At 41.4% G+C, this 27,733-nt stretch overlaps 1 protein-coding gene across 1 annotated transcript in view; it reads left to right on the plus strand.

Annotated features, from left to right (window-relative positions):
• PTPRG (protein tyrosine phosphatase receptor type G) overlaps positions 1-27,733 on the plus strand; it is a 408,233-nt gene that overhangs the window by 328,143 nt on the left and 52,357 nt on the right. The window contains exons 10-13 of the mRNA XM_074879020.1: positions 207-315; positions 2,033-2,082; positions 4,483-5,281; positions 13,092-13,224. Of these exons, the coding sequence (XP_074735121.1) occupies positions 207-315; positions 2,033-2,082; positions 4,483-5,281; positions 13,092-13,224 (1,091 nt within the window). The remainder of the gene's footprint in view (positions 1-206; positions 316-2,032; positions 2,083-4,482; positions 5,282-13,091; positions 13,225-27,733) is intronic.

Raw genomic sequence — 27,733 nt, forward strand, 5'->3', positions numbered from 1 at the left:
TAGAGTCAGCAGAGTCTGGGAGCATTGGCATTAAATGGGTGCCTTGCCCTCTCCCAGGGGACCAGTGAATATTTCTGTTTAGAAATAAGTTTGTCTTACATGGCATAAATGTCCTGTGTTTAGCACACTGCTTTATATATTTCAAACTGATCGTGGACAGTACTGTGGGGGTAAAAAACTGAATAATATCTATTTTTTTTAAACAGAAGGCCATCATTAGCCATGTCTCACCTGACATCCTTTATCTGTTCAGAGTTCAAGCAGTTTGCCGAAATGAAATGCGTAGTGACTTTAGCCAGACTATGCTCTTTCAAGGTAAAAAACCCACATACATATTTTTATATTAAATAACTCTTTGTTTGTTTAACATTTTATTTGCAGAGTGCAATGTGGTGTGGAATGATTTCAGAAGATGTTTAAATGCCTGTAGACAATGCTAATTTCAGACTGTGGCCAGTGACTTTATCAGAGTTCTATTTCTAGTGGTGGGAGTTTGCCTACACCTCTCTGCTGGCAGGGTTCATCGGGTTTTAGGAGAATTTGGAGCTTTTCTTGGTACTAGTTTTCTAAAACAAATTCATCAGAGACTGCTTATGCATCAGAGGCACAGCTGTAGCAGAATGTGAGTCTGATCGGTGTCTGTTTTATGTAAAGAGGAAAGGAGATCAGTCCTACCTTGACAACCACATGTGGAGACACTCAGGTTTTACCATGCACGCAACCTCAGTGATTTTGAAAACATACATATTTAAATGAGAGGAAAAGAACTGGATGCTAAGCTGTCCTTTGTCATGGATTTCATTTTAAGTTTATTGGAGAAATCTGGTAAAGCTGAGATTTGGTAGATCTTGACGGTTTGGGGGTTTTTTAAGCGCTGAAGTTTTGCTCCTTCCTGGGAATTTGCTACTACTTTTTGTATTAAGTAGGGCAAAATTAACCTCTGCTGAGAGCACTTCAGTTTACGGATATATAAACCTTGGAATGCGTAATGGAAGAACAAAACAAGCAGGGAGTTAAAAATTTAAATCCTTAAGATGAAGCAAAGAGTTAAGTCACTTGGGTCTGATGCTGTATGTGCAACAAAATAATACAGGCATTTTTCAGTGTGATTTTTGGAAAATGTGGAGGTTTTAATCCTATTCTGTTAGCACTTAGCATCTGAAGGATATCAAGCTGTGGACAATTTAGTTCTGTTGTGGTGTCATGCCACAGTGTTAGCAGCATTGCAGAGAGAGGAGGGATTGGACAAGAAATGCCCTGTCCAAGCAACATCTCATATGTAGCTCCCAGCTTCTTGGTATCTCAGCATAGTGTTTTGGACTTCACTTTAAGTGCCAGGCAGAAGTCAGAAACTTGTATGTTACTGACTATGGCCTCTTTCAGCAGATAATAGAATGGAAAAATTCTTTGAAATTTAGCCATGATACCTATTCAATTACAGTTAAGAGTAAATCATTATTGACAGTTTTGCCAGATACTCTTTGGGCACTCTAGCCCAGTGTTCAAAGCAGTGGAAGTGAATCACGCATCTGCAGTGGGAGTAGATGTTGGTTTTCCTTCTGTGTCTCCCCAAAAAGGAGCTGTTCTTCCAATCTTTGGTTGTACCCAAGATTTAACCTAGAAGAAGAATCCACCTGAGCTTTCAAAACATTCTTCAGAGATGGTTATAGTTGTAGTTGAGATAAATAGCAATAAATAATGATAATATTATCATAAGGGCAGAAAAAACTATTATCATCAGCTGCTCTTGCTTCCTGTGTAAGTCAGGACATTTCATCCAGCTTGGGTTTGAAGCAGAGCATGTGTTTTCTGACCGTGCACTTAAACTGGCATTGCCAGGCCTGAATAATTAAAGACAAACAAATCTGTCTTTAGACATAAGTACAAAGTAAGGTGAGTAACACCAGACAAGCTCAGTTGCTTTTACTCCAGACTAAGACTCGCCTATATGTTTTGTGGTAGCAATGTTTAGCAATGTTACCAATGCCTCCCTTCCCAGTCCGCTGACACGCTGTTGGTCTTTGTTTCTCAGCTAACACTACTCGAATTTTCGAGGGGACCAGAATTGTGAAAACAGGAGTGGTAAGTCGTGGCCATAAATCCCTGCGGAGCGCGGTACTTCGGGGTGGCATTCCCACCAGGTGGCAGCACGATGTTGTAAATCGGTGGATTTACAAGACCGGGTTTTCCTGGGGAGGTGGTTGCTCAGACCTGCCACGAAAGGTTTTATAACATGCCTAAAATACTGGAAGGGTTTTGGTTTTCTAGCTTCATGCTCTGAGAGGCTTTGACCACTGGAGAATCAAGTGTTAAAAAATCTTCCCAAATACATATTGAACTCATTTAGAGGGGATTTGTAATCCTAATGATGACTGTGGAAATAAATTAAATTTCTTTTATTAACTGTATGACCAGAAGTATATGCAACAGGAATAAGGCTTCACGCGGGCTTTGCTCTTCCAGTGCTTTAAGGATACCTGCTATTGTGTGAATAAATGCTTAACAAGCTCTTTCTTTTAATTTTAATTCAGGTAAGACTGTAATGAGTCACTGAAGCTGACTTTTGTATTCCAGAATCAGAAATGTTGATACATTTACAGTAAAACTGGAATACACTGTTTCAGTTTTGAAATCACCTTATTAGGTTATTTAACATAAACTATCCATAACCTAAATTTCTTGGCATTCAGTATGCTGAATTGTTCAGTCAAATTTATGGACTGAATTCTTACTATTGAATTTACTGTAACTACATTGCTTCTGGTTTTATTCTGTTCCAGTTTGATATATGCCCTAGTAAGCAAATAACACATACAAAACTTGAATTTGAATGATTAATGTTTGTTTAATGATGTATAGAGGTATTCTAGATATATAAAATCTGCTGTCAAATTTTAATACTCAGTCCAGCTTTGAGACTGTACATGCCAGCATGAAGCAAATCTCACAGTGCCTTAGGGATTCACACTGCTAAGTATCCAAAAGTTTAGATGCTTATTTAAAGTTTTGGCTTGAAATCTGTAAAGCACAGGTTTTCTTCTGAGATCTCAGGTTCTCTGTGATTGCAGCTGGTCAAAAATAATGTGAGAAAGCAGCCTTTCTTGGTTTGCTGCAGCATTTCAACTACATGGCCTGACTGAAACTGGGAATTGTAGAGAGATGCAGAAATACTGTTAAGTTATAGATTTAAGTTCCAAAAAGAAACATTTTACAGTTTTCTTCAACATTCAGTAGCACCTATTTAACCCTTGTTTGTCCTTGTCTGATGTGTACCTTTCCAGCTAGTGCTCCCCTTGCTGATGAATTCAGTGACATGAGACATTTTTCAGTAAGTCAGAGAGGGAGCGTGGTCAGGTTGTCTGGGCAGAGCTGCTGACCCTGGCTCTTCCACAGAATTACTCCTTAATCAGCTCACTTCAGTGTCTTTTTCCACATGTAACTCAGGAAGGGGAATGACTTGTCTAGTTTTTTAACTATATACCAAGGTTTTTTATTTCTGCTAGAGCATACACATGTGTGCACAGAGACCCACGTGTGAGCATGCATGCACTGGGCTGACATTAGAATAACAGTGGCAGGGTGCAGAGGATGCAAAGTCCACGGTTCATTTCTCTGCTTCCTCTCAGCTCCCCAAGGAAAGCGGGCAGTGCCAGCCCTGGCTCTGGGTCACTGGTGGTGGCCAGGGAGAGAGCCCTGTGGATGGGGAAAGCTGACTCTATACATGGCTGCAACAGCCTGGTGGTCCTGGTAGAGGTCGTGCTGAGTTGCTGAAGGGCTCCTGATGCTCTCCAAGTCCTTCACGAGTGTCCAGCTGGCCGTGCTGCAGGTCTTTTCTAATGAGAGGGATGCCTCACTGCAGCACCAGTCCTTAGGAGAATAATGCTGATGGGTAAATTAAGGAAATAAAAATAGTACTGTTCGAGGCCCTCACAATGTGTGTGGGAAGAGCCAGAGTTCCCTGTCAGAGCAGACCCACCAGCCACGGATGCTCACGCTGGCAGCACAACCCTTATTTTGGGACAGCCCTTATGTAACGCTGTATTTTTAAACTTCTGTATTCTGAGGATTAAAGCACTGTGAGTAATGCAGCTAAACTCATTAAACTCCTTTACATCCTCCTCACCCCTGAGAGGAAACGTTACTCACAAGTCACCAGTGACGTGGGTGGAGAAGGTCCCACTGTAAAATAAAGATAAGGATAAAGAGGTTTTTTATGATAATGATTGTTTGGAAGTGGTGAATGCAGGGTCATTTCCTCCCTTCATGGTTTGCCGTGTAGCTCTGTGGCATGTCCTGTTCCTGGCTCAGCCCTGCATCCAGCTGGTATAAGTCTCTCATTTTAAGAGAATAGCAACCAGACTGGCATGTGTGTGGAAAGGGGGGGAAAAGCAAAAGAAAAATGACCCCAGGTAGCATGTTGGGGCCCCTGCTGATGCTCTCTGCTATGTTTTCTTCCCCTCTGCTGCCGGTGACCTCCTCAAGCCCACAGCATCTCCTGCCTCCTCAGCCGACATGGCTCCCATCAGCTCCGGCTCCTCCACCTGGACCTCCTCAGGGCTCCCCTTCTCCTTTGTGTCCATGGCCACGGGGATGGGACCTTCCTCCAGTGGCAGCCAGGCCACCGTGGCCTCAGTGGTGACCAGCACCTTGCTGGCAGGGCTGGGCTTCAGCGGTGGTGGCATCTCCTCCTTCCCTAGCAGCGTGTGGCCCACCCGGCTCCCTGCGGCGGCCGCTCCCAGCAAGCAGGCGGGACGGCCAGTGGTGGCCACCACTGAGGCTGCCGCCGCCACCTCCCCGGGACCGGAGCGGGACTCGGCGCTGACAAAGGACAGCGAGGGAGCCGAGGAGGGGGAGAAGGATGAAAAGAGTGAAAGTGAGGATGGGGAGCGGGAGCACGAGGAAGAGGAAGAAAAGGATGCCGAGAAGAAGGAGAAAAACAGGGCGACGGCGGCCGCGGAGGCACGCAATAGCACACAGCCCAGTGTAACCACGGCTTCACCCAACCGGACTGCCGAGGAGGAAGGAAATAAAACCATATCGGGTGAAGAGCCAAACCAAAACGTTGCACCCACGGCTGGACTTCCCGAGGAGGAGAGCTTTGCCAAAGCAGATGCTCAGCCCCAGCCGCTCCCTTCCACCCAAGTGCCGCCAGCGTTCACCAACGAACTTTACCTGGGAAAGATCCCAAGAAGACCAGAGACAACAAGAAAACCTCCTCCAAAGGAGGACAGGTTTCCAGAGGAATACCCCTCAGATAACAAATTTATCACCATTAACCCAGGTGAGTGACCTCCAGGGAAGCTGTTTTTACCACCATAAGACTGTTGGAAAATTACACAATCCAAATTCCTTACTGATTTCCAGTAGATACAACATTTTTGTGGTGCCTGGCTTCATCCGATGGACAGGTCACCACAGGACCCAACCCACAAACTGTTACTGGGGGGAGAAGAGGGGGAAGGATCATCCTTCTATTTTATTGGGACAGATTCATGCTCCTTGTACAGCTTACTAGAAGAGAAAATTTGGAAAATCGTTAACCCCCAACATGCTGCATTAAGAATTTTGTTTCAAAAAAAGAGGGAGATGCAGTGAACTATAGCTGTGAAATTAATTTGGAAGAGCAGTTGCTGTGCCGAGCTGCTGTTTCATGGGAAGGTTGCTAGATGTGCTGTAAGCTAATTTAGTTTATCTGCAGGATTCTCCCTGATTGGGCTTTCAGATATTCTCCCGAATATGGGATCATTGCTGGTTTATTTCTCACCACAAAACCTACATGCTCTGATCTCCCAAGGCAAGGCACCCTTTGCACTAGGGTTGCCTTCTGGTTTTTCCTGTGGAAAAAAAAAAATCTTAGCCAGGCAGAGTTCATGTATTTTCTATGTTTGTCCTGATGAGAATTACCCATGCTCCTGTACATGCCAACTCTGGATGTATGTACCAACTCCACAGTATGTACACAGCAAATACGACCTTTTGGAAGCATGCCCAGGTGGTTTGTGTGTGCACCAAGCCCTCTGTGTTCAGGATTTGCTGCACAGGCCTATGCAAACAAGTGTCTCGTGGTGCTCCCAACTCACTGTGCAGAAAGTCCAGTGCGTATGCACATGTTTCTGCTTGGGGAGCTCCAGGCACTGGTGAGGAAAACAGATCTTATAACTGCAAGGATCAAATGGAGTACATGCGTATGGATTTATTTGCACAGTAAGGACTGAGATTTAGATACAACGACAAGTTTATCTGAGTGATTATGTGTATTACCACAGCATTTATAAGATAGTGCATATTTTTTGCTTGGTTTTTTTTACTGTTATTGTTTATTTTGCTAATCTATAGACTGTTTTGTAATTTTGTTTTTCCATCAAAGCTGCTCTAGAGTTAGAGTACTGTGAAAAAACCTTACGTATTTATTTTTCCCTATATTTATAAACACAAAATGCAGACATTGTGCACTCAGTTATAACTCAGAACCAATTTAAAAAACAAAGCTAAATCCAATCTTTAATAACATTTGTTACAGAAATGCTGACCTGACTCTAATGCTGTGAATCATAACTGTTCTGTAAGAGAACAGATTAACAATGTGGAAGCCAAGAAACCTGCACCAGGTTGTGCTGATTTTTTTTTAAATCTGCTGCTGTTTTTATTAGTCTGCAACTGGAAATCTTCAGTGCTCCCACTGAATGTGGTCTGAGATGCCTGTCAGGCAGCTTTCAACATGCCACTTGCCTAATCACCTTTTTACCAGGAAGGAAGGAACTTGTTCTAGCTGTGCATTGTCATGTTGCATTCAGCACCATTTAGGTTCAAACCCCAGCAATTCAATCTGCCTGGATAAACCTGCCTCTGAAATAGTTGTCTTTGGCTCTTCCTGCTTTCTGCTTCCCTGTTTCTCTGTAAAATTTCTTGGATGGCCCAAGTACAGTGTCCCTTATATACAACCTAGAAAGGGCCTCATGGCTTACTCTCAGTCTGATAAATTGGAGGAAAGATGGTTAGTTGGTCTTGTTTCTTAGCTCATGACAAAGGGATTGTTATTAGATTGTTTTGTATTCCATGATGAAATTAAGATGAAAAAGATGAAGATCAATGAGATGGGGAAATATTGTTAATGTTGCTAAGAAATACTGGTTATTGCAAATTGTGTCCCCTTAGTCTGTAGTGATTTCTAGACAGCCTCTTTTAAGAGCTTTGCTCACTTTCAGGCCTGGAGGCTTGAAATGACCCTCCTGAAGACTGCACACAAAGTTGATCAGCCTTGAAAGGTCTCTGAAAATTAGATTTTCCATGCTTATATATGGAGGGAGGATAACTTAGTCAGATCACTGTGTCTTACAAAAATGGCTTCCATGTGTAAGAAATGACATCTGAAATAACCAGCACATGTTAGCTGGGGAAAAAGATTAGTGAAAGACTTGCTCATTTCACCCAAATTAATCTTAGTTAAACCTCTGGTGACGTACCTGGTATGAGGAGAAGGAACTGTACCATATTTTCAGATTCCCAGACAAGTCTCTCCCAGGCCCCCTCAGTGTACTGAAGAGGGCACTCAGCAGCAAAAGGGCTGGGAATGGCTGGTTCAGCGATGAAGAAGGGCCCATTTGTGCCATTTTCCTTGGGGTAGAGGTTCATTCCCTGGTCTTGACCTCCAGGTGGAAAAAGCTAGGTTGGTCACAAACCTGGTGACTCCCTGTCCAGACATTGGGAAGGGCTAGTGTTTTTCAACTCTGAAAACATTCTGAGATGTCTCTTATTGGCTTTTGGACAGAGGCTTTTAGTCTGAATCTCTTTGTACCAGGTATGAGGACCCTTGTCCTTCAAAGTCTCTTCAGGCAAGTTCTTCTTTTCTTTGCATCTTGTGTCACCCAGGCTTCTGCAGTGGATAGCTGATGTCTACCTAACCCAGAATTTGCCTAATTATTTTGCTATGTCTGGCTGGCCTGTTGGGAGTGCTATCCCTGTGACAACACTCTTGGGAATGCAGAAGGAGCTTTCCTCCAGGCTTGATCTAGGTTACTAAAGGCACATGCCGGCAAAACCCACAGCTGGTGAATTGGCTCATCAGTCAAACACTAGCACAAAGCCTAAGACTAGTGGTTTCAGCTTAACTGTTTTCCACAGTAATATGGAAATTTGCAATTCATACAGTCAGACCTGACCTAGCTCACACAAGTTGAGGTCAGTGAAACCCCAGACATAAGCAAGATCTCTTCCTATGAGAAAGAGCCTTAAAGGTTTTCCATAACAAGCTAAACCTGAAATCAAGCCAACAGCCAGCAAAGCCAAGAGGACATTGCCAGAAGTGTCTGAAAGCATTCCTGAGCATCAGGTCAGTTAAAAGAGGGCAAAGGCCACTTCCAAAGTTAGCAGAAAGAACCCTGTGTCCCATAGAGGGCAGCAACATTTTTGAATGCATCTTGTCCCCAGGAAATCAGTTTTTAAAAAGCTGTCAAGGTTTCAAAAATGTTTTTGGGAGCAGAAAGTTTAATCATTTTAAAGAGTAGAAAATTGTTTCATAACAATGTACACTTGTAAAATTAATTATATAGCATCAAATTAGCAGTTGTAAGGAGATAACTGAATGGGGAAGTACTCATAAGTGTGGATGATTAGAGGAGAACAAGGAACACATGAGAAATTACAGGGAAAGTGCGAGGCCAATTAGTACAGCAAGGCTCATTTTCTTTTAGTGCTTATTTCACACACACATACACACACACCTCTCCTGAGGCCATGTCATTATTTTCCAAATGGCACTGGCCTCTTCTTGTCTGGTGGTATCGGCCAATGCTAATGATTTTCTTCTGTCACTGAACGCTTGCTTGCATTCTCCTCTTTCATTTTCCAGATCATCCTTTTCTCTGTTTTGGTGCCCACATTAGGCTAATTGTACCTTTGATCTGCAACTGTTTCACACGCAGCTGCTCAGCATTGTCCATGACTCTGAAACCTGAAAATTAGAAAAACAGCAATTAGAATGATGCTCTACAAAAAAAAAAAAAAAAAGGGGGGGGGGGAAAAAAACAAACCAGCATGATTCAGTTTAATCAGGCTAGAGCAGATATTATCCCACAGAATTTGGTTTGTTGTGCTGGACGTTTAAACAGATCCTTTGTATTTGACAGGAGATAACGAATGGGCTGTTGTGAGCAAAGTAATAGTTGTCCAGTTGGGGCTTTTACCTGAGTCATGAGCTGGGACTGAGAGCAGAGATAGGGGTTTGGCCCTTGATCCTAGCTTCAGCCAGGTCCTCCCGCCCCTCAGCGCTCACCCACTTCTGCTGAGTTCCTCCCACGAGAGGGCTTTGTAGAGAGATCATGATGTGCAGGGTTAAATTTCAAGCCTGGTGTACGCTTTTAGCAGAGACTGAATTTTGGTTTTTAGAACAGTCTTTGCCAGGTCTGAGGTTATAAAAGCCTTTTGGGGATAACCTCATTAAGATAATTAAACATCTGTGTAATTCTTTCTTTCTCCATACATGGCAAGGATTATTAAGCTGTATTTTCGTGTGGCACTTGAGCCAGTTTGCATGGCAACTTGCAGGAACAAACAGCAGAATGGCTTGAAAATAAAAGGATTGAATTATTTGATGTTTGCAAACAGTATGAATTTCAGTTATCTAACATCAGGATTAAATATGATTGGCATCTGTTTACAAAACAGTGCAAAGCCATGCTTAGCTGTGCACAGCCTGCGAATACGACTGCTGCAGGAATGCCTTTAAAGAAATAGGGAGAAAATAGCTGCACAGTGACATGAGCTTGTATCAAAGGTAATACTCTTTTTAAAAATACATGCTTTTGACTTTTCATAGTGGAATAATATGGCCAGAATTTTCCAGAATTAATTGATACCTTTGTATAAGTCCATAATTTAATTTACTCAAAGAAAAGGTGAGCAGGTGACTTTGTTTCAAGAGGCCGGATGGTCTGAGGTAGTTCAGCAGTGGGGGTTTTCCTTTGGCCTGCAGAAGACGTGTGTTGTCATAGTTAACAGTATCGGTAATGGTACAACAAACAGAACTTTGTCCTGGCAGGTTGTGCAATGGCAAGGGATGATAAAGGTAGACAGGTTATATATTACAGCTATGGTTGCTTATTATAGGAAGCAGTGTTACTTAAGGAAAATAAACATGCTTCTATTCTCAGGAACCAATTACCAAGAACACATGGAAAAACAGTACATTTCACAAACTGTAGAATGCCTTTTTCTTGCCTTGACCTTTGTGCAAGAGTCACCCTGCCAAAGCCTCCCTCGCTGCCTAATGCCCTCTAATACTCTGTGCCGGGGCCTCACCCGCCCAGGGCCTGGGTGGAGCTGCTGAATGGGTGGTTCACTGGAGTTATGGATTTTTCCAGACACAGGAGTGAATTTAGCAGTGCCAGGGCTTGTATCATGTGGGACCTCCTGAAACAGATATGCTGTAATAATTTTTATTCCTTCCTACTGGGATGAATTCCAAGCCAGTAAAAGGCAAACTGAATTAATTCAACGAAGGCATATGCCACTGGAAACTGTTTACATTTCTTAGCAAAAATGGAGTTTCCTGGTCCATTTTTTAAGCTGCTTTTTTTTTTTTTTTCCGTAGAAGTACAGCGTATGGTGGGCACCGTTACAAGGATATGCTGTTGACACTACCAAGGCTCAATATTCTTGCTTTGGAAAAGAGTGAAATGCTGACTACTTTTTATTTTACAATATTTTGTTATGTACGAGAACAGGAAGCTATAAAGGCCCAGATCTGTCTTTTTCGTGTGTGTGTTTTCTTCAACTTTTTCTAAGTTATCCAGTGTGCTGCCTTTTCTTAGGCTCTTCTGCCATCACACTCAAGAGACAGGTGCCAGCACTCCAGCTGTACTGCTGTACTTCTGGCCCCAACTGTCATTCTACTACAATTTTTATTGGCATTGGCTTGTTTAAGGTTTCTCAACACTTTACTTAAGCAGTGGAAAACACCTAAGACTTTTTCTTAAAATCCAACACAGGAACGGTCTCTCTTTTTCTGGAGCACATCACTCCTTTGGCATTCCCTACTGGAATTTCAGGGCTAGCCATCAGCATGCAGGAGTGGCATTTGCTATTCTGGCACTCAGCATACTGAACGCTTTCTTATCCTCGCATCTGTGGTAAAGGGAGTTGGCAGGGTCAGATAAGTGTGTTCTCCACAGTAGACTGAATAAGAGGAGCATCATGAGCACTGCAGAATTTAATAGTGTGCATTGGGACTCCAGCCCATGCTGTGCTTACAATGGAATTTAATTTTCCTCCCATGCAAACAGAAACATATGTTTTTGTGTTGAAATATGTGGAGGTGAAGCTAAACAGAATACTGTCCTTGGAGAGAAATGAAGCAACATCCTAATGGATATAAGGTGGTGGGACTATTTGGCTCTCCTACAAAGTTTTACTACGTCGCATGGTTTTTTGCTTTGTCCCTTTTACCGTTCTGATTGGTAACACTTACCTCACAGGCTTAATTTTTTCATGCTGTTAAGTGAGTTGAAATGCGCTGATAAAAACCAAGGCCTCGGGGCTTATGATTTTGCAAGTTTGGCAAATAGGGAGAATAAGCCTTTGTTCTAATTTTGGGGTTGTTCTTTTCCTTATTCTTTACTAGTCAAGGAAATCAAAGACATTCAATCAAAGTGCACGTTCACTTCCCCCAAACATCCCTCTGATTAGCACCTCATTTAGGCTGCTTGCTAAAGGGCATTACCTCCATCAGCCTAGTTCTTAAAAGTAGAAAGATTTCTTGCTGGGCTTGCAGCAGCCTGCAGCCTTGCTCTGTTTTCAGCAGTCAGGCAAAAGCATTTACAATTAACCTTTACTTCCATGTTAGTTGAATTTTACTCCTGCCTATGGAGGAGTATAATCTAAATGCTATTAAAATAGAGTATGACTTCATATTATGTGACATCTGGTGACTTCCAATTATCTGTGTTTTGCCTGCCTATGGTGAAAAGGCAATTATGTTCTTCTGGTAGGATTTGCAGCAGTTTCAGAAGATATGATAATACAATACTGAACGAGGGCAAGGAAGCACATTGGTAAGGGAAGACTCACGTAGGCTAAAAAGTAGAAGTCAAGTGCATACATTTCAATCCTCGTTGAAATCTGAAGCTGTTTACACTAATCCTTTCCCATTACGTCCTGTTGACAGGTATTGATCAACTACCACCTGTTTGTTAGGAAACATGAATAAGATACAGAATCCGCTTCTGTATTTTTCTTTTATCATTCTGTCTAAACCAATTTATTTGTCAAGTCTACATGAATTTGCACAAATTAGATGTCTTTTGAAATACGTTGATAGTGTCTGTGCTCATTGGCTCCAGTACTTGCAGAACCTCTAGGTTCATCTTATATATGATACAGTAATTTTAACGAGATGTCATGTGAAAAGTGAAACGGAGTTACTCGCCCAGATCTCAGGATATTGACCAACTTTAATTTTGTTCAAAAGCTGTGGCATAATGATTTCTTCTGTCAGTTACAACACATCCTATTCATTCATTCATCCATCCATCTTGACAATCCATATGCTAAAAAGTGCTTTCGTATGCAGTAACTCACCAGATTGTGACAATTCTGCAAATGATGTGACATGACACCCAACATGTTGAGGATTTTTTATTTTAAGATAGTTACCAAGAAATTTATTTCTGAAGCGAAGTATTACACTGAGCTTTGGAAACAGGGCTGTCCTGTAGTGTTGAGAAACAGAGTGCATTTATCTGCAAACACTGATGACCGAGCGAAGCGTTTACTCTGTTACCGTGGTGAAACGTCTCAGTGGGGTACTCCACATCTGATAATAGGTGCTTGCACGGTAGAGCCCTAAAATTGTCTATGAGACTGTAATTACAGGCAGTAGTAAAATCCAAGCCATATGTGGCAATAAACACCATACTTTTGCACTCTCATGTCTCAGACTAAAGACAAATGGAGTCCCGCCCTGCAGTTAGAAGATCTTTGCTCTGTTTACTCATACCTTGTAAAACGGACAAACTATTTGTTTTGCTTACACATTTTTCTGTACAGTAATTCTCTTTCCATTTACTGATTGTTTTTGTTACGTGTTTAACACACAGCTGACAAGAACAGCTCCAGCATGGCCACGAGACCTTCTCCTGGTAAAATGGAATGGATCATCCCACTTATTGTGGTCTCAGCACTGACCTTCGTGTGCCTCATTCTTCTCATTGCTGTGCTTGTCTACTGGAGGTGAGCCTGTTCCCTTTTGATAGGAAAATGATTATGATTTAAAACACATTTCAGGTGGTGTTTTTTAATGTGTCCTGTGGTTTTTATTTTATTAGATGTTACGGTGATAGATGCATTAGGTAACTCTGTGGATGCTAGAACAGCTCTGTCGGTTAACTATTTAGCTGTCTTAAATATTGATTTTTGTGTCATGAAAATGAGCTTGGTAGAGCTCTAGCATGGTAGAGCCAGCTGTAATGCCAACAAATAGTTTCACAATTAGTCCCTCTAATATAACTATAAAAAGGTATCTTTGACCTTCAGGAAAGGTGGTTGTGGGAGAAGAGTCCAGTGAGATTGGACTTGGTTCCATGGGTGGCTTTGCCACAGACCTCCTGTGTGATCTTAAGCAGTTCTTTTCTTCCTTTGGCTATACTTCAAGAAAGAGAGATAAGCTCGTTTCACATTACATAACAGTGCCCTGAGTGGAAGCTCTTTAGCATTGGTGAAGCGTTCAGAAGCGCAGCCTGCGAGGTCTTGAAAGTAAAGGTTGTCTCTTACAGAGAGATACTGTCCTTTACACGGGCATTGGTTCAGTGGTAGAGATGAGGATTAGCAACAACAAATCCATTTCCATTTGATTTAGAGTAAATTAAAACCTGCAGTGCCTTCTTGTGCCAGAACCAGAACCCAAAGACACCTCATTTGTCTGGCAGTGAAAATTAACCAGGGATTAGGTTATAGGAGGTATTTAGGAATTATTTCAATATCTGATTAGATGGGACACAGAAAAGTAGCTTTAATGAGAAATAGCAGTCCATTGATCATTATATTCGCAGAATTAATTAAAAAAATACCAAGCTGTTTTACAGTACACCCATTTTGCTGACAATTAATTGGCCAAATTGTTGAGGCTGGGAACATTTGAAAGAATATTAATAAATAGGTGACAGTGGTCTTGTGAAAATAATTTCTATTAACATTTGCGAGTAATTAACATCATTGCAGTAAGGCAATGAATAAAATTGCAGTGATAGATGCACAAAAGCTGAAATTGGAAAGGTTCTGAAGATCTCATTGTAGTGTCCTGTCCTTCAAAATATGTTTTCTTCATTTGAAGGACTAAACTTGGTCACATTCACACTGGGCAAGCCCTTGAAGGATGTGGTATATCCTGAAGCACTGTAATGAGGGGTTAGTAATATTTATCTGTGTAGAAACAAAATGCTCGTCTGAGGAGGAAAGATTTTAAAATAAAATGCTAACAGCTATTATCAAGAAGAATTTTGGTACCTCTCATTGTTTGGAAAACATTTCCATTTCTTGCAATTTCACTAATGCATTGAGAAAAATAATTGCAAAATTAGTGTTTAATTTGCTCGAAGAGAAACAATGCCATCCCTGAGAAGATATTGAAGTTGTAACGTACTGGCTTAGTGACCAACGGTTAGAGACTAATTTTTGATAAATACTGGCTTCTATTATAGATTCTAATGTTACTCAAGTCTAAAATTAAGATATGTTAATTAAATTTAAATACTTTTTATCTTCAAAATTTCTAACCATCCACCTCATAAAATTTTTATTTGCTTCATGATAACAAAAATACACATAAATAAAGGAAGATACATGAACAAAGACTTTAGCTGAAACCAAATTACTTTTCCAGTAATGTTTGTTATTTTGTATATGGACAGTAATTGTTTCTTATCTACTCTCCATAATATGCACGAGTAGTTAACATTCACCAGTGGCTTCATAAAATTGCAAGCATTGTCATTAATACCCTTGACAGCAGTGGATCAATATTTTTGTGTATAATTGATCTAAAAAAAAAGGTGGAGATTAAAATTTAATATACACTTGGAAAGTGTGTTGTGTAGCAGTCAAAGTTTTTTGATAAATATGAAGCAACAAATTGAGGAACAATAAACAAACTTGAGAGCACATGTATAGTAGCTTCAAATTAATCTCCTGTGTCTACCTTCATAGTTCTGAGGATTTTTTAACAAATACAGAGAGCATATTTAAAAAGTAAACATGTTTGAGGATAAATCAGCAAGTAACTAGAACACAGATCGTACACAATAACATTTCACATTAACATTTCACATTGTGGAGACCATATCACTGAAGTGGCAACACAGCATTTTGTGTGCCCTTTTCAGTGTGATTACCTTTCCCTAGGAAAAATAAAATGTTTATCTCTGTGAGTGTCTTAAAGTAAGGAAAAAACAGATCCTCAAACACTGCGGAGTCTAATTTACAAGTTTGAAAGGAACAGTGACCTGGATTTTCAGGAAGAAATACTTAGCTTAAAATGTAATGGGCAACACATAGAATAATTTGCTAAATACCACCATCAAAGCAAATGGCATGAGGACGAGTTTGAGACAGATTTTTCAGCAAGGGAAACATGGTATTGAAGTGCACAGCAGAGAAACACTTGTTATGAAAGGATAACCCTCAAGGGGACAGGCGTGCTGGACCAAGGGGTCCTTTCTTGCACTGCAGTTCTTTTGGTGTGAGAAAATGCACTACAAAACAAAACCCAGAGAACTAGAAAATTCAGAAGAGACATAGTTACCCTTTGGCAATACATTTTGAGGGTAAAACAAATGATATTTTCACTTTTTACATGTTTGAGCATTTGTGGGATTAGATGATTTGAGACCAGAGGTGACATAAGTAGAACAATGAAGCAGAGAGAAGCCTTCTGCTTGTTTGCATTGCATCGATACCCTATTATCCAGGGACCAAAATAAGGAGTTAGGGAAGTTGCTTGTGAAGGTTTGGCAGAGCATTTATCTCTGTTTGGATCCTTTGTAACTCATTCTGTGATACAGCAATGAAATAAGTTTTGTGATGATGTCCTGTTGTAAGGAAGCTTAATTTTCTGTTCCCTTTATTTGAAAAGGAGAGTGATAGGAAGCAGTCATCTTTTGATGAAGCTTCTCCTTTCTTTGTCTGTTGAGTTTCCATGCTGTGTTCATTAGAGACTTCTTGTAATTGAATATATTTGGAAATGATCTGTGCCATTTCTGAATGAGACTCCCTTATTTGCAGAGGTAATTTACTGTTCTCAGTACCTTTTCCATGTGGATCCTGGACAAATGGCGAAAGAATATGATTGATGTTGAAGAGAAAGGGTCACTTCTGTCTTTTTAGTGTGGTGGCCATCTCAGTAATGAAAAGGGATGGGAACTTGCAGGCAAGCAGCAGCTATGAATTACCTTTCTACTAAAGTTTCTTGAATTCAGTACTTTTAATGGCACTGCTGTGCAAAGAGGGCTATGTGATTTTAAGTTGGTAGAGTGGAAAATAAACTAGGTCAGTATAATGAAGCTGCAAAAATTGCGCTGCCTTTTATTGCAGAACAATGAGGAGAGCACCATCGTGGGATGACCAGGAGCCACGACATCCGCTGGGGCTGGTTGACAGTTGGGCTTCCTGGGCAGGAGGGACAATGATGGCTGTAATTTAAGTTTGCTTCTCTGTGTCTTTGATTACTCTTGAGGAAAGGCTGGCCTGGCTGATCTTGAGTTGTTGTGGGCACGATGAAGGGGGCTGTTGCTGCCAGGACCTCTACTGCTTGAAACTGATTTCTTTTAGCATCGAGTCAAGAATTTGAACCTTAGCAGAAAGAAGAGGTGAAGAGACCAGATCCTCGTTTTACTCAACATGTAGATTCACCATTCACTTCTGCAATGGCGCAGTGGTATTTCTTTTTCTGCTTTCATTCATTTTGAACTGGTTCCTGAAATTGTGTGCTGTAGGGACAACCACTGAGTATGTCTGCGAACTCCTCACTGGGAATTTAGGATCTTTCAGTGGAGCACTACTAGCTCATCTAGAGCCCGTTAAAACGTGTGCATTGAGAGGTGGCAGTTTCCCAAGCACATTATTTTTGCATTTCTGGGCATTTGGTTGCATCTGTGATTTTATACCCAGACTCAGTATCATGAGATCTCTGCAGTTCTTCAAGGTCAGTTTAAAATTTGGCTTGGATTGTCTGCAGTCTTTGCCACTGTTATTCTCACAGCCTTTTCTATGAGCTCTGAGAATTGCAGAGTGTGTTTGGTAGTGACCTCCAAACTATTTAGGGATTGAGTGTGACTTCAGTTTTTTTGCAACAAGGCAAGTTCCTATAGCATGGTGAGCCATAATATGGCTTGAAAGATGTCTTTTCTAGCGCTTCCCCTGTATTCTGTTGCAAATTGAACAAGTCCTGAGTATTGACACTTTAAGGGAGACCCAGGGTCAGTGCCACTTTCTTTTTCACAGAGGTGCAGGAGGGTGACTAGTGTTGGGAAATCAACTAAAATACTTTGATAGACGTTAAGTTCTGTCATTTTAGGGAAAAAAAAAAAAAACAACATATTTTATGAGTGACTGGTGACCTTCCACAGTTTGTTTTCCATTCTGATTTTTAATCTAAACACTACAATGCTATAGACTGTGGTTTCAAAGGGAAAAATAAAGAGAGAATATTAAGAAGCAATTAAGATTTTAGAGTTTAGCCAACAGCAACTTTTAAATGGGAACTAAATTATAGCCATTTCTCATTTTCGGCTAAGAGGAAGAAATTAATTCACAACTATAGCTGGAGAGTTTTCTTCTTCTTTCTTTTGAACAGATACCATAATTCACCTCTGAATTATTGCCTCCATCAACATCGTGATCCCAAAGACAAAGCGGGAATATTGTATTGCATTTCTTATTAAATCAAGCTGTTTATACAGTGCTAATATGTTTACATTCAGGAGGGATTTTTGGAACAACACAGCTGTTGCCTTTCAAAGAGCAAGCAAGCTTGCATTGCTTGTTTATAGTCATGTGTGTATATGAGACAGCTTGGGAAAAAGATGCCTTTAATTTTCCTTAGGCAAAACCCTATAGAATTTAGTAGACAGTAAGAGTTTTCCTAGGTTTTTGTTAAACATCCTGTTGGATTGAACAGAATCCTTGGGACAGGTCCTGTGGCAGAGCCTCGTACTTCTCTGGCAGTGCCTTTCTGTGCAGAAGAAATGACATTGAGCACCAGGAGATGTGGGTTCTTTTTCTGACTTGGTCATTGATTTTCTGTGTGACCCAGGGCCAAGTCACTTACAGTTTTGACAGTATTGGTGTTGAACTCGGTGGCAAAGAACTCACTGGGAGCAAGTTCAGGTGTTCAATATTTCACCATCTGAGTTCTGTCACTGGTAAAATAGCACTGAAGAAGGTTGGTCAGCCGTATTTGTAAATCGGTTTGTAATACAGAAATAGAAAGACCCAAAACTGTTGCAGTTACCATGACTAATAACCATGTCTTGGAAAACTGCCTTTTGGTGTTAAATTTTGGGAAACTTGCACAGCTCCATAGCTAAGACAGTGTTAAAACTTCATTGGGAAAAAAAGAGAACTTCTGCCTGTAGCAGGTTGTAAAAAGTGCTGAACTTGTCATTTGAGCCTATCTCTAGCTCTTATTTTATGAGTACACAATGTGTTGTTCATCTACTGTACTGATTGAAAAAGGAACATTGCAAATTTACAGACCATTGTAAAATTGCTTGCTTACAATGATAAAAGCTTCTTTCAACTTACTCTAAAATATTCGTGATTCTGCTCATTTTCTCAGTCATGAAGGATGCTAGGTGGTAACACTTTCTGAGAGCCTGTGTGTTGATTTTAAGAATGCCTCGGGTGCAGTGGCATGAGTATTTATTTCAGCAGCAGCGGTTCAAGCAGGCTCCTCCATTCCTGCCCTTGTTCTGCCCTCAGTGATACCAATGCAAATGTTTGTACAACCGTGTGAGGAGCTGGATTGAGAAATAATCCATGTTTAAAAAAAAAAGAGGGGCTTTCATGCCCTGATTTAAGCCAGATTAGCTTCCAGTCTGGTTCATGTAGTAACCAGACAGCATAACTGAGGGATCAGCACAAGGCAGGAATGAGCAGGAGGGATGGGGATGCTCACACTGACACTGCCCCCAGTGATGCCTGAGGACCACGTCCATGCACTTGTGCTCAGCTTGGAGATGGCAGTGTCCCAGAGCACAACTCATGTCACCACAGGCAGTGGGGAGAATTAGCTGACAAGGGCAAGAGATTTCCTAAGCTGGGAGACAGGCAACACCACAGGGAGACGAGGGGAAACATGGAGGTGAGTGGAGTTGCCTGAAACCTCTTGTGGCTTCCATCTCCTTTTTAGTGACCAGATGAGCCCTGCTTATACCAGGGCACACCTTCGTTTTCTTCTGGGAATGGCCATGTCTAGTCTCATATGATGACAAACAGCCTCAGAGGGTTGGGGGAGATCACTGCCTGACAAGCAGAATCGAGCCCAGCCTGATTCAGAGCCCTCTGATCTCTCCCTGCCTCAACCCAGGCAATGCAGGAAAAGCACTTCAGCTTTTATTGCAGAAGATCCACGTTGTGTTTGATTTTGCCAGTGCTGGAGGTAAAGGTACTGAAATATCGGGCCCTTTTGTGTGCTGTACCTCAAAGCGCTGCTCGTTTTCATTAAAGGGGAGCAGGCCTGTGATCAGCTCCCTCTTATCCCACTTGGGGAACCGAGCTCATCCTTTGTGCCGACGGCAGGCAGCTTGCTTTCAAGCCTGAAGCTTAGGGCAGCTGCCGGTTGCTTGTTCTAGCTGTTGGTATCGTTCTTTTGAGAGCTCGTCATTCTTCCATTACAAGGAAAATCAATATGAAAACTTCTCTGACAGCATCTGCGCTCTTTCATCCAGCAACGCGCAGCCTGGGGCGAGGGGGGGAGAGCCCACAAGGAGATCCGCCAAACCATAGCGTGCCGGTGCCGTTCTTCCCGTTGTCGGCTCGTGGGCTTTTATACTCTCTTCTCGCAGGGAGCTGAAAAGTCTCCGGACTGGCTCTTTGCAAGGGCGCCGGGGTGCTGGGGTTTCCTCTGTGCGTGAGGGGCTGAGGTAGAGGAGCGCAGCTGTGCGCAGGGGAGGCCTGGACACCTCGCCCATTCCTTCGAAACTCCTTGCTCTATAACCATTTCCCAAATGGCTACTTTAGGGCCTTTCAGAAATCACAGGAGTTGTCAGTTGTTATAGTAACGGACCCCCTGCTGCTGAATTGGCCCTGAGATGCCCATTTGGGCTTTTGAACAGACTAACTCATGCTCATTAGACAAAAAAGAGAGAGAGACAGATTTGCAGATGGAAAGTTGCTTTTTAAGCATGCTGGATGATCTGTTAAGAGCTAGACTGTGGAAAGGGGCATGTTCTCTCATTATATGCCTGTTACTTTTACTCTTCTTTAATTAACACTAGTTTTACTTTTCTTGCAAACCAGAACTCTGCAAGATTTCCATTTCCTCACTGTTGAGGCCAGTAGTGAGCTGCCACTTTACAAAGGAACAGTTTTGTCTTGAGAAAGGAAAGAAGTTGGAGAGGGATTTGCCAAGCAGATCAGTGGTGACTTCCAGAACTATCAGGATATCTACGAAGCTCAGAAAATAGTACTTCTAATTATACAGCATCAGGAGCAACATCAAAAATCATTAACCACATTTTGAGCCAGGAATGTCCCATTTCAAGGAAATAGCACAGTCTAGGTTTTGCTTCAGGTTTAAACCTGAACAGTCACATTGATGTTAACAGAGTGGCTCCTGAATAAGTGGTATCAGCTAAATCAGACCTTGCCCTTGTAAATTCAACTCTGCATGACTGAAGAACCTGTATCACCTTAAATGGATTCTAGAGAGTAAGCAATTCCAATAACAAGTCACTTCTTGCCAGGTATTTGAAGCCAGCTTCTTCCTGTGTCGCACACGTCCAGCCTTCATCTGAATTTCATGAAGAAGTGTTCTCCTCTCAGCTGTCCTGTAAATGGAAAGCAAATACAGATTTATAGCAGGCTGGTGTATCTCAAGGTCTAAATAAGAGAGGACTGTGGTTGTTCTTATGTGATACACCTTTTCTGTGAGGAAGTTGGTGAGACCAGATGGGCAAGCAGCGTTGTTAGCAGAGAGGGGAAGCGAGTACTCTAGTACATGAAAAGGGTCTGCAAGGAATACACGATCTTCTGCACTCATTGTGCTGGGGATGAGGAGTCTTTGGCTTAAATTGCAGCAAGAGAGAAATTTAGGTTTGACATTAGAAAAAGCTTCATGATGGGAAAGACAATAAAGCAGTGGTCTACAGATTTTCCATCATTTCTAGGTTCCAAAACAAGGTTAACCAGCCATTCGTCAGGAGCACCACAGGAGTCATTGATCATGCATGGGAGCTTCAAGTCCTGTTCTCCACAGCTGCGGTGCGAGCTTTAAAGCACATGTGCAAGCATGAGAAAAGAGGAGGAATGGTGTGTGATAAATTGTCCTGTAAATCACAGACTAGAAGCCTGAAAAAGCATTTGGAAGACACAGTTTAAATATATCATGTTTAAAGTGAATAATGTGAAGCCAATAAAAGAGCACATGTAAGAATTGGGGGGAGGACAGAGGGAGGGCTGTAGCTTTGGAGAAGGAGTAAAAGGAAGATACAAAGGGGCAGGAAAGAAACTGCAAAGGCAGCTTGCAGAGGGCAACTTGTGTCAGGAGACCCACAGGTTGGTGGAAAAAAACCTGTTTGGAGTTTTGTTCCATCTGTTCTCCTGCAGCAAGGAGCCTAAAAGTAGGGAAGAGTTAAGAGTACAACCATGCAGGTCAGTTGTGTGAACATCTTTTCTGCAGGCACTTTTATGGATGTGGCCATTGAACTCAGTGGGAGCCCAGATCTGCATCACCTTTATTTCAAAAGATAATGTCAAGAATGCAATCATAAGTCAAACAACAGGAGAATACGTGCTTTGGCTGTGGAAGACTAGAATTCAAAATATCATGTTGGTGACCTTGAAAACTCCCAAACAAAAAAACTACTTTTTTATTTTTAATTTGGTGTATGATGTGTCCCATAAGAGCTGAGATATTTAGGTTATACTTTGCCCACAGGCCATCCTTATAGGGGATGAAGTTTATGGAAAGGTCTTGGCAACAAGTTGGAAAACTGTTGTTGACACGCTTCTGACCAGTTTGTTTAGAGGTGTAACAACATTTCCCCAACATTTCCAGAAATACCTTCTTCTGCAGAATGAGCAAAGGGGAGCAAGCAAGGGCAGCTGAGGTCAGGCAAGGAGGGATCTGCAGCATGGCTGCAATTGATCTTTCTGTTTTATTTCTGTGAAACTAATTAAATGGATTAATTGCAGACATTTTCTTTCTGGAAATGCCTTCCCCAGTGCTGCTGTAATGGTGAAGTGTTGAAAAAAAGAGCAAGATTTTATCTGTGCAGTAACTGGATTAAAGGTAGTAGTTTACAAGGTGTAGGTTTGAATGAATATTTTTTAAATATTCAAATGTTCTAGTTAAGCTGCATTAAGAGCTGGTTTCTAGGTGCTGATAAATAGTATGCCATGAGGAGTATGGGTTTTCTGATAATCACAGTGGTAGAGGATGCCAGGTACCACTGGCTTCTCCTACTCATCTGTTAGGTCTTTTGTAAGCTGTTCTACAGGAAACTTATACAACTTTAAAATTTTTGAACTCTGGGTTTTGAAGCTACGATAGATATTTTAAAAGAAAAACAGATTTCACAAATGGTTCTGTGAAATTAAATCACTTGGGAAAAAAAAGACTATTTCTTGAGAAAATGGATGCATTCTTCTTCTGTTCCCCTTCTCAGCTCAAAGAAACCATTTATTAACCCGTTGTTGTTTGATCTGTTGCTAGTTTATGTTTTCTATTGATCTGCTGCTAGTTTATATCTTTTCTATAATATTCTTAGTACGTAAGAGTATGTGTTAAAGTGCATGCAGGTATCTCTGGAGTAGATTCACTCCCATAAATTGGTAGGTTCAGAGCTAGAGGTATGTCAGACAAACTGTGAATGAAATATCCTATAATACAAGTAGATGTACCCAGAGGGAACAGTATACCTCTGCTGTGAAACTGTGAATTAACCACAGCAACCAGATAAATTATATTTTTTCTCTCTCCTTGTAACCATAAAATATAGCTATTGAAGGGCCCTGTGCTGTCCTGAGTCCCACAGCAGCATTTGGACTAACATTAGCACTAGCTATTTCACAGCAGGATGTGGTCTGAGTGTAAAATTACAGGGTAAGAATATTAAATCAATTCAGCAATCTTAACTGCTTGGATAAATACCAGGAATCAGCAGACTCGTAAAACAATAATAAGCAGGGGTGGACTTAAAAACTTTTCTTAAAACCTGTGCAATTTGGGAAAAACGAGCGCCTTGGAATGCACAACGCATGTTGTGCTGCTATTACAAATGTGGCAAGCATGTTAATTCATTCAGTTTTGTTTAAAAGAAAGCATTTCCGCTATTGCTATGAACAAGCATGTATTTTACTCTACTGACTTACAGGTTAAAATCCATTTGGGTTCAAACTTTTAAGCTGAAACAGGTGTAGGTCGCATGCCTGGTTCTTGGTGGTGTGTTGGTTCATGTTTTGGAAATCCTGTCTTTTCCAAAACAGACCAAAAACATTTTGAAATATTCTACAAAGTGACATTTATAAAGTAATAGAAATAAGCCCAATTTGAATTATTGTTACAGTTTTAAAAAAAAATCAAAATATTTTTCAATAATGACAAATGTTCTATTCCCCGAAGGCTCAAATTTGGGTTTTATTTTCCTTCTGATCAAATTATCAGTTAAATGCATATATATTTCTGCACAGCAGTTCACTCTCTCAAGCCATTTTTCAGCCACTATCAGAAAGTTTCCAGTGAGTACTGGTAAAATTCCTCATGTTCTGTAGCAGCATGAGCTTATCTCGTTAACCCCCATGTCAAATATGTTTTAAGCTGTTATGGATCAAGGCATGTTCTGGCATGCCAGAGGTTGGACTCGGGGCTACAATGCTGAATCCCTGCAGATGGGGGTTTTCCAAGTGTAAAGGGATGTCTTCCCTTTGCGCAGGCATGAGGCTGGTGATCAAGGTGCTCCTCAGCTGGAGCAAATCCCTCACTAGTAGTGGATGGAGATAGGAAATGGAATTTATGCCTGCTGATGGATATTTGGCATTAAATGTGGGGTTTGACTGGGAGTGAGAGAACAGCCCTCTGCTAGGCAGGCAGAGGGAGTGCATCTCCTAAACCCGTTGTGGGAAATTACATCTGCCAACCTCACAGTTTATTAGGAGACGAGTGGATCATCAGTGGAGAGGATTTTATGCTGTTAGAGAAGTGATCAAAGTAAACTGGCCTGCAACTTTTCCAGCTGCTTTCTAGGTTTTCTTAAGGTATTTATTTCCCCAACGCGGTTCCACTAATGCCAAGAGGAGGAATGTGAAGGGCTGGGCACCACAAGGACAGAGGATGCTGAGCCGGGCCCAGGGAGAGCCTCTCCCAGGCTGTGCTCCTGGCAGCAGTGGTACAGGGGAAGGTGGCAGCAGTTGTACGGTGCTGGCGGTACTGAGGGCACGGAGGACTTCCAACCACATCACAACTCAAAATGATGATTGTTTACTCTTCAGAGTCCTACAAATTTCCTAAATTTCAGTGTTCATTGGTAATAGCAACTGGTATTACAGACATGAAGTTAAAGCTGTGAAGATGCAGTCCTCGTATCTGTCATTTTTTTGATGTATATATTTTATTTTTTTAATAAAGGCCTGGGACATAAATGTACCAGTATGACTAGTCTTTTCCCATTCATATAGCTCCTTATTTTTGTAGCATTCAGGGTGCTATTTCAGTCAGGGAGTAAATGGCTTTGCTTTGCAGTTTGCTTTTCAGAGCCTGCAAATGCTGGTTTTGTGAGTTAAGGCTAAATCTAGGCTTCTTTATCACATAACCAACATTTACACAACAGCAAAAAAAGATTCTCCTGGCCCTGATATCATTACAGGCTTTGTATTCATTTGAATGAACTATTTTTCACCACTTTCCTCATGGTTATAGGTACCAACAAGCCTTTTAACCTAAAAGGGCCTTTTCTGCAATCTGTTTATTCTTCAGCAAGCTTTTCTGTAGGCTTTGCATGGCAGAGGTTGTAGTCGTGTCTTCTCATAATGCCTTGTCTCACTGAAACTGTACGCTTGTCCTGTGCCCTTGTTCTCTCTAATTTTGGGGAGTAGGAGGACAAAGGGAGAGAGAGATTAACACCTTATCAGACATCAGGGACATTTACTTGTGATATTGAGGGGTGTATACACCTTATATTTATCAACAAGAACTCCTTATTAGAGAAAAATCTAATAATAATTAGTAATTAAATAACACCATTTGCATACACAAATCAACATAGTTTGACTTGGGTGATATTTAATAGTGAATCTCTCTAGGCAAAGCAATTGTATCAATCCTAAAGAATAAAAAAGTTGAAAAGATTTTTAAAATAATTTGAGCAAAGAAAATATTGTCTTTTTTTCTGAGACTGTGGAAATAAAGTTTCTGCTTTCCAAAGTAAAATACAGTAATTAGGAAATTTGCAAATGGAAATTAGTCTGTGTTGGTCTTCGTCTTTATTTATGTCATTAAATGGAGTCTTTAATTAGCATATATATTATTATTGTTTCAATGTAATCCATTTTATAAATCCAAGTTCAAATATAAAAATCAAAATGGGCTTGATGCACCCTATTGTTCACATGCAAAGCAGCTAACATAGATGTGAAGATATGAGGTGAATTGAAACATTCATATTTCATAAGGATGCAGTCTACGTTTTCTGAAATTATAGATTGAACTCTTATTTTTAACTTTTTCTCATTTGCATACATATTAGTCCCTGTTTAAATTATGTGTTAATTCTATTCATTAGACTTCAGTGAATGCTTCTAACTCTCCTGATAATCAAGCATAGGTCCCTGGAAAGCAAATTATGGACTTTCATGTTGCAAAACCCATTGTAAACGTGACATTTATCACTGCAAAACCAACTCGTGTGGAGCACTTGGCTGCAGTCAGCAGGGCAGAACCCTTTTTCTTATGCTTACGGTAACAATTGTCATCTGTGAATAAGGACCTGGCACCAGGTCCCTGATGTCTCTTCAGAAATGATTGGACACTTCACAACTGCACCACCCTCTTGATGGTAAAAATGCCAAATCAGCTCTTTGAGGGAGAAAGAGTAACTTGACTCAGGTCCTCACGCAAACAGCTTTAAGAAAATGGGCGATCAAGAATCTTCTGTTCCACATAATGTGGTGGTGGAGACGAGAATTTGGGAGCCTCTGCAGCTCTGCGGAGTGTATTTGGCTGTCAAAGCAGGAGCCTGCAGGCTTGGCTTTGCTGCTGTCCAAAACATGCTTTTGCTCCGAAATCTGCAGGAGCAATAGCCCTGAAGGCAAAAGCATGAAGGTGACAACAGTGCAACAGAAGTCCTTTCTCTGGTTTTCTGAGCCAGACCTTGGACTGAATGTGGGAAGAAAAGGGGCAATGAAATAGTATTGGAGTTAGGTGTCTGCTCTTGCATATTTACCAGGCTGTGACAATTCATCTTTTTAATTCTAGGTATAAAAGCATTGTTATCCCAGTGGTAAACCCGAGGTGATAATTTCACAAGGTTTTATGTTGATGGGGTGAGCCCTGAGTGGTGCCACACAGGGAGTTGCCATGTGTGCTCTGATTAGTAAAAAAATTGATGGGAAGAAGAAGGGTTCTTATGCCATCGCTGTGAGGAAATGCTTGACATCTTTAAAGGCCCATAAGTTTAGTTTCCATCTGTTTTTTGCAGAGTCTGGGCCTTTTCAAAAGCAGTGCTGATGTGCTGTAGGGAATTAATTTAGCTCTTTGTGGTAGCAGAAGGTTAGAGTTCAACATCGCTGGTTTTGTTATCCACAGAGCTACATGGAACAAGTTCCCTGTGGTATAGTTTAAAGGAATAGGTGGAGACTACTAGAAAGAGACCTGTTGTCCCTGCAGCTTAGTTTTATTCGAGATGCACGGAATAAGAGAGCAGAAGAGAAGAAATCACAGTATTTGACATACATTCTCAGCAGCTGCTTCATCTCGCCATGTCTGAATGTATAATCTCACTCTCAGGAGCATTCTGCATGAGAAGCAGCTGGGTGCTTCTGAACACAGAAGAAATGCTCCCATTTCACCAGCATTTGTGATAATCCAAACTGCAGCTACGCCTGTGGGGAAATGAAAAGTCTGTGTTTTATTTTGACTCTGAGATTTCGGTGGGTTGCAGTGTTGTCTATAGGATTTGAGCTTGCGCTTGGATGTCCTCTCTTTCCTTAGCAATGCTTCCTTATGCTGAAAGCGTGCAAGAGAATCCCTGAGCTTTATACCAGCTTTTTTGAAACAATTACACTGTCTGCAGCCCTCTCCTCCTTCGCTCCTTGGATGGCGAGTGTGGGGTCCCATTGACTTCCACACTGTCAAGCCAGGACAGGCCGTGCTGATTCCCTGTGTGCTGAGCGCAGAACAGGATGCTGAAGAAAAGGGGCTTTAAACCAGCTGTAGCCCAGGGTTTAAGATTATCCACCATTCTCTGGTTTAGGGGGTTTTTTGAAGCCTGCAAAGTAGACAGCTCAGCTCACGGGGGAATAAGGCAGCAGA

Source organism: Strix uralensis, chromosome 10 (assembly GCF_047716275.1).
Source record: "Strix uralensis isolate ZFMK-TIS-50842 chromosome 10, bStrUra1, whole genome shotgun sequence".
Taxonomy (NCBI): domain Eukaryota; kingdom Metazoa; phylum Chordata; class Aves; order Strigiformes; family Strigidae; genus Strix; species Strix uralensis.